The 7,230-nt window shown below is 40.2% G+C and overlaps 1 protein-coding gene and 1 pseudogene across 1 annotated transcript; one reads left to right on the top strand and one right to left on the bottom strand.

Moving 5' to 3' along the window:
- Nucleotides 1-985: 985 nt before the first annotated feature.
- On the bottom strand, nucleotides 986-1,887 carry LOC114039406 (histone H2B type 1-B). Its single transcript, XM_027857146.1, has one exon. It carries the CDS (start codon nucleotides 1,867-1,869, stop codon nucleotides 1,489-1,491), a length of 381 nt encoding a protein of 126 aa, XP_027712947.1. The 5' UTR covers nucleotides 1,870-1,887; the 3' UTR covers nucleotides 986-1,488.
- Nucleotides 1,888-2,166: 279 nt separating this feature from the next.
- LOC114039477 lies at nucleotides 2,167-6,898 on the top strand (annotated as a pseudogene).
- Nucleotides 6,899-7,230: the final 332 nt, after the last annotated feature.

Below are 7,230 nucleotides of genomic sequence, written 5' to 3'. Positions count from 1 at the left end.
TATGAAATTGTACTATTTGTCTATGTCCTTTTCACCCATCATAAATAATTTAATTAAATATGTCAGTACAGGATTGTTTTAATTGCGTATCTTTATGCAGCTGGCATAATGGATAGGACACTAGGCCTAGAGTCAGGAAGACAAATTCAAATCCAGGCACTTACTAGCTATGTGACCTTGGGCAAGTCACTGAACCTCTGCCTCTGTTTCCTCAACTGTAAAATGGTGATAATAATACCATCTATGTTCCAGAGTCATGGTGAGGATCAAATGGGGTATTTGTTTAAAAAAAAAAATGCTCAGCACAGTGTCCACCTCATAGTAAGTTCTCTATAAATGCTTAGTTCCTTTCTCTTCCCTTATCTTATTTTTAATTCTTTATTCTTTTTGTCTTTGTTCTTTCTGATTACTAGAATGACAGTATTCAAGTAGCTAATTCAAGAATTACCCCCACATTAGTAAGGAGTCATTTCCTATCTGTTAAAATCAATTTCATTTAAAAAAAAAAAAAAGAAAACATACTGAACACTCAAATCCCAAATGAGTTTTTAATGAAAAGTTTGTTGTTGTTGTTTTACCCCCTGAAAATGTGTTCTCTTCTTACAAACTAAATATTTTTTAGACCTGAGATTTTTGGTCATCTGGTACAATCCCCTTTTCAAAATAAGTAAATTGTACAATTAGAAAACTTCGGCCTAGAATTGAGTAACTTGCCCAAGGTCAAAGTAGCAGAGTCTGATCCAATTTGAACCCAAGTCCTTTGATTCAACTGATCTACTTAGGAGATGTTAAAATTCTCAAACCCAGTCCCTTAACTTTACAGATTTTACCATGTAAATTCAAAGTCTAAATTTCAGGTACGGGACACCTAGGTGGAGCAGTGTGTGCCAGGCTTGGATTCAGTAAGACATTTCCCCGAGTTTAAATCTGACCTCACTTACTAGCTATGTGACCCTGGGGAAGTCACTTAACCCCGTTTGCCTCAGTTTCCTCATCAATAAAATGAACCAGAGAAGAAAATGGCAAACCACTCCATTATCTCTGCCAAGAAAAGCCCAAATACGGTCGGCCTGTCAGAAACGACTCATCAAAATCCAGTGCTTCTTAGGAAACAACTTTCTGAATGAGCCAACAATTCCTGCCAAATCAAATTATTGTGAAAAGGGTTACCTAAAACTTCCCACTTGCAAAAAACAAATTGATTTTCGTAAGTTGCATTGGTTGAAACCCCCTTCACCTAACAAGCTTCGGGGCTGAGCACACTCTCCTGTAACAGGAGAAATTCAACTAAACGTTTCCCATACTTACTCCCAAAGCAGGAACTGTTTATTATTTAGTGTTCAGTCATGCAGCTCCTAGAACACGCAAAGGTTAAGTAACTTGTTCCGGATTAGAGAGACCGACGCCACACACAGCCTTAATTACAGCAATTCTGTGAAAATGGAAGTGGCTCTTAAAAGAGCCTTTTGTGTTGTGTGCAGAGACTGTCTACTTGGAACTGGTGTACTTGGTGACGGCCTTGGTGCCCTCAGACACGGCGTGCTTGGCCAGCTCCCCGGGCAGCAGCAGGCGCACGGCCGTCTGGATCTCCCGGGACGTGATGGTGGAGCGCTTGTTGTAATGCGCCAGGCGGGACGCCTCTCCGGCGATGCGCTCGAAGATGTCGTTGACGAACGAGTTCATGATGCCCATGGCCTTGGATGAAATGCCCGTGTCAGGATGGACCTGCTTCAGCACCTTGTACACGTAGATGGAATAACTTTCCTTGCGGCTGCGTTTGCGCTTCTTGCCATCTTTCTTCTGCGCTTTAGTTACTGCCTTCTTTGACCCCTTTTTAGGAGCTGGAGCTGACTTCGAGGGTTCAGGCATTTTCTTTTCCTCTTGAAAACTAACTCTCACGACAAGATGTGAAAATGAGAGTTTCCTTCTATTTATAGGCCCAATATGCAAATAAGGACTCAAGTGCCGGTTCTTTCTGATTGGAAGAACAGTAGAGATGGCGTCATAAACCAGAAAATCGCATGTAAATGAGCAGATTTTAATTCTATTCTCCTATTGGCTGCTTTATTTACACAGCTTCGTAGCCAATCAGCTGGTCAAAGGTACTGTCTGAAAACCTATAAAAGGACCGCTATTGACATTTTCTTACTATCTCGGCGAGTTTTTACTTTTGTTTAGTGTTTTACAGCTTTCTGTACCTACACATCGCTAAGATGTCTGGACGTGGCAAACAAGGAGGAAAAGCTCGCGCTAAAGCTAAGTCAAGATCTTCCCGAGCGGGTCTCCAGTTTCCAGTAGGTCGTGTTCACAGGTTGCTGCGTAAAGGCAATTACGCTGAAAGGGTTGGGGCCGGAGCACCGGTGTATCTGGCTGCTGTTTTGGAATATTTGACTGCTGAAATTTTAGAGTTGGCGGGAAATGCAGCTCGGGACAATAAGAAGACCCGTATTATTCCCCGCCACTTGCAGCTGGCTATCCGTAACGATGAAGAACTTAACAAGTTGTTGGGGAAAGTGACCATCGCTCAGGGTGGTGTCTTGCCTAACATTCAGGCGGTGCTTCTGCCAAAGAAGACGGAGAGTCACCATAAAACCAAGAGCAAGTAAAGTAGCTAAGTTCGGGGGCCCGGGAGAAATCTCCGAAACCAAAGGCTCTTTTCAGAGCCACTACACAACTTCAGAAAGAGCTTGTCACATGTAGCCGTTGTTTGGATAAAAAAGTGATTTAGTAAGGTAAGAAATGCAGATTTAACTATTTTCTAGACTAGACTAGTTCAAGTTTGGGAGTGTTAAGGGATTAAGCTAAAACTTTACGTCTTGAGTTTATTAATCTGGTTATTTGCCAATCTTTAAGGAAAGTTTTAAATTTGATCCTGTAATCTTAGTTAGGCCTTGCTTTCTTTTAACATCCGGAACCAATGCTTTCGTATTTATAGGGAACCGAAAGTGACAGGGGGAACAAATGTCGAGTGGTTAAGCAGGCAGCTCACTTGGGAAAAGAGTACATTGCTTATTTTTTCAAGCTATTATGTTGTATTGGTACTAGAGACCATTACTTCTATTAAAAACATTTTCCCCCAGTTCTACCCATTAACCCCGCAAATAAATAGCATTTGTGCTAGCATTCCTCTTACCTTCACTTTCTCAGGCCATAACTAAGGTGGCGGGAGGGGATGGTCCTTGAAGACCTGAACGACGCATAGCCTGTACTTGCCTATACTTTAGGCGTTCGGGCTGGGGTGATGGGGTAAATATTGGATTGCTTAATAGTACATTCTGCCAGTGCTTGCAACTCCTTAAGGTCCAGAGGGCATGTGTAGGAGGTTCTGAAGGGAAATGTTTGATGGGTAAAAAAATTTTTTGGCAGCCTGGGTTTTAAGTGACTTGCCTAGAGTCACACAGCTAGTAAGTGTTATGTGTCTGAGGCCAGATCTGAACTCAGGCCCTCCTGAATCCAGGGCCTGTGCTCTATCCACTGTGCCACCTAGCTGCCCCTGGGTGTTCTTATTCTTAATAAAATTATGATTAATGACCTACAGACTTTTGCACAGACGTATAAAGTCCAAAATTTCTTCTCTGACCTTGGTAGAAACGTTTGTTTCTTGCACCACCCCCATTAGGGTATCCTGTGCAAGAACTACATTTGCTGAAATGAGCTAAGCACAATGAGCATTTTGACTAAATACAACCAGTTTAGCAGAAATAGACCTTAAGGAAAATACCCAAGTTAAGAAGTTGAAAAGAGAATGGGTAGGCAATGAAAGACTAGTTCTTAGGGGTAGGAAAGGAATCGGGACAGTATGTTGTCTTCTTGGCATTTTAACCATGCCCGTTTCTCTCTTACCTTCAGGAGGTCAAGTAGGATGACTGAAAAGTACCATTGCTTTGAGGCATTGAGAATGATGACCTTAAAACTATAAAGTGGTGGGGATACAAGAACAATTGCAAGGTATCAGATCCTGCAAATTAAGAACTACTTTTTCCTTTCTTGGTACAACTTTTCTACTCTGCTCCCTGCCAACTTTAGAATTGAAACCCTTGGAAAGGTGAGAATATTGGTTGTTCTGGGTACAAAAGCAGTCATCTCTGTGAGTCTCAGACACATCTTTCTGATTGGGTCAGTGACCTGAGCTGAGATCTAGGTGTCTTCATTCATTTAATCATCAAAGAAAAAAAATTATTTGCTTCCAGTTCTGTTACCACTGTACACTTTTCATATACATGAAAAGAGGCAGCTGGCAAAAAGCCATCTTTTTTAAATATGACTTTCTCTTGTATTCCATTAACACCTAAATTTTCTCTATGATCCTTAATTCCTTTATTTCCTTTTTACCTAATTAAATCTCTTCTTCATAGTCGGGGTAAATTGATATTCAAGAAAGGCCTCACAGTTGCTATTCTGTTCTCTAGGATTCTTTTTCAGAGTACAACCTTCATGCTTAGCTAATCCACAAATGAATAATAGCTGGGGGGGGGGGCAGGGATGGCTAGGTTGGCAATAGACATTTGTTGAAAAATAATGAGACATTGAAGACCTTAACACCTGATCTTAAGGACCTTTTTATTAGGATGTAAAGTCCATGAGGACAGGTCCTTTTTTTTTTTTTAACCTTTACCATTTAGCACAGTGCATGGTATATAGAAAGCACTCAAATACTTTTTGATACACCTAAAAGAGGGCATTATTCTATATATGCAAAACTGTTATTTTAAGTGCTTTGACTTTTCCACAATTTCTCCTTTAAAGAAAAAAAATAATAATTCATATTTATATAAGACTTTAAGATTTACAAAATACTTTTAGGGGCATCTAAGTGGCACAATGGATAGGGTGCCAGGCCTGGAGTCAAGAAAACCTGATTTCAAATCCAACCTCAGCCACTTAATAGTTATGTGACCTTGGGCAAGTCATGCAACCTCTATCTGCCTCAGTTTCTTCATCTGCAATATGGGGGTAATAATAACACCTACCTCCTAGAATTGTTGTGAGGATCCATTAAGATTAAAATTGTAAAGCACTTGGCACAGTGCCTAGCACATAGTAAATGCTATATAAATGCTAGCTATTATTCTTACTTTCCCCACAACAACCATGTGAAATAAGTACGGGTTTTATACTCTTTGTATTAAAGAGGAAGAAACTGAAGCTTTTAAGGGACTTTGCCTAAGGCCACACAGCCAGAATAAAACCCTGTGTCCAGATCAACTTTAAGTCAATTCCTGTTTCCAAAAAATCATAATGCACCAGTGAGAGAAGAAATGTAGTGCTGTAGAAAACACAGAGAATACCCAGCATTTAACCCTGAGTGTGCCATGTTACCTTAGACAAATTACTTCACCTCTCTGAGACAGCTTCATTATCTAGAAAATAATATGTAGCATAACATAACATAACATAATGCCCTTCCATGGTCCCTTCTAGCTCTAAATCTATGATTCTATGATCAATGCCTGTGTACATTGTCTGACTTCGCTGCTGTTTATGACACTCAGTACTCTATTTCCTGACTCTGGACATTTTCACCGCCTGCCTCCAGCCCTAAAACTGTCCCTCCTCATCTCTACTTTGTTTCTCTCAAGTCTCAGCTAAGGTCCCACCTTAGAAACCTTCCCAGTTCTCCTTAATCTTAGTTCCTTCTCTCTGAGATTATCTCCAATTTACCTTTACATATATCCCATTTGTGCACAGTTGTCTGCATGTTATTTCCCCTATTAGACTGTGAACCTAAGGACGGGACTTTCTCTTGCCTTTGCTTGTAGTCCCTCGAACTTAGCACAGTGCCTGGCATATAGTGGGCGCTAAATAAATACTTGTTGACTGACTATTTGGAATGAAAACCATTGCAGAAACTCCACCAAATTCTTAGCTCTTTGAGAGCATCTGTATCCCAAGCACTCACGGTGTCTGGCACATATAGCAGACACTAATGAATGCTTATTGACTATCTACCTTGAAATAATGTTGAAATAATAATGAAATGAAATAATACTTGTATAAAATAATAGATAAATGCAATTATTCCTATTAGTGATGAGAGCAGAAATGTTTCAAAATCATTACAATTATTTTTCTTCTTTACAGAAGAACCTGACTTGCATGGGCACTGGAGGTGGAAAAGTTGGTGAGTGATCAGGAAGTGATCAGGAATTAGCCACCAGGTGGCACTCCAAGCTCCAGCTGCAGTCTTCTGAGTGTCTGGCATTTGCACATGGCCAGATCACCTAAAATGGAGACATTCAGGTGGGACCATCCTCTGGGAGAAGACATGCTGAGTTCTCCTACCACATGGACAGGGAGCAGCCTCTTTGCTTTGGCTGCTAGTTGTAACTCTACTTAAGAATTCACATTCTGATGAGGATTATATTTGTAAAGAACTTAGCACAGTGCCTAGAACATAGTAGAAACTTAATAAATGCTTATTCCGTTCCTCAAGCATAGGTCTGGCTATGCCACGAACATTGTTCCTCCAGCCCATTCAAAATACACTCCAGTGGCTCCCTGTTATTTCCAGAATTAATATAAGCACCTTTTTTTGGCTTTCAAGATCTTCACAATCTGGCCATTTTCTGGTCTTCTTACATTTTGCTTCTCACCATGCATACTGTGGTTAAGCCATACTGGTTTGTTTGCTGCTCCTAATGTGACACTCATCTCCCAATTCCTTGAATCTACAGTGGTTGTCCCCCCATTCATAGGATACTCCTCCTCATCACCTCTGCCTCTTAGAATCCCAACACTAAGGTCAAATACCACCTTTTGCAGGTGACTTTTTATGGCCCTCCCAGCTAACAGTGCCTTTCCCCGTAAGTTTTTCTTCCATCCACTCTGAATATACCTTGGACATACCTATTTATATTTATATGCAAGTTGTCTCTATTAGAATGTGAGTTCCTTGAGGACAGGGAATGGTTTGTTTTTTGTTTTTTTCCCTTTTATTTGTATCCGCATATAATAAGTACTTAATGCTTTTTGATTGATTTATTTCTACAAAGGTATCAAATATAAAATAAGGGCATATCATAAGAGACAGATTTTCATTCCCTCTGGCACAGAAACTTTGTAAGACAAAAAATATTCAGAGGCACACATTAATAAATTCAGGAAACACTCAGATTGCTCATTACATTCATTCTACTGCCCCCAAAAGGTAAAGACCCTTTGTGGTACTGTTGAATAAATGATAACATTCATCCTGAACTGTACTATCTGCAGAATTATAATGGAGAGTTT

Source organism: Vombatus ursinus, unplaced genomic scaffold (assembly GCF_900497805.2).
Source record: "Vombatus ursinus unplaced genomic scaffold, bare-nosed wombat genome assembly UNPS02011916.1, whole genome shotgun sequence".
Classification (NCBI taxonomy): domain Eukaryota; kingdom Metazoa; phylum Chordata; class Mammalia; order Diprotodontia; family Vombatidae; genus Vombatus; species Vombatus ursinus.
This window is presented reverse-complemented; position numbering and strand designations above follow the sequence as displayed.

Coding starts and splice junctions, on each gene's coding strand:
- LOC114039406 (XM_027857146.1), bottom strand. CDS start 1,869: ATGCCTGAACCCTCGAAGTCAGCTCCAGCTCCTAAAAAGGGGTCAAAG.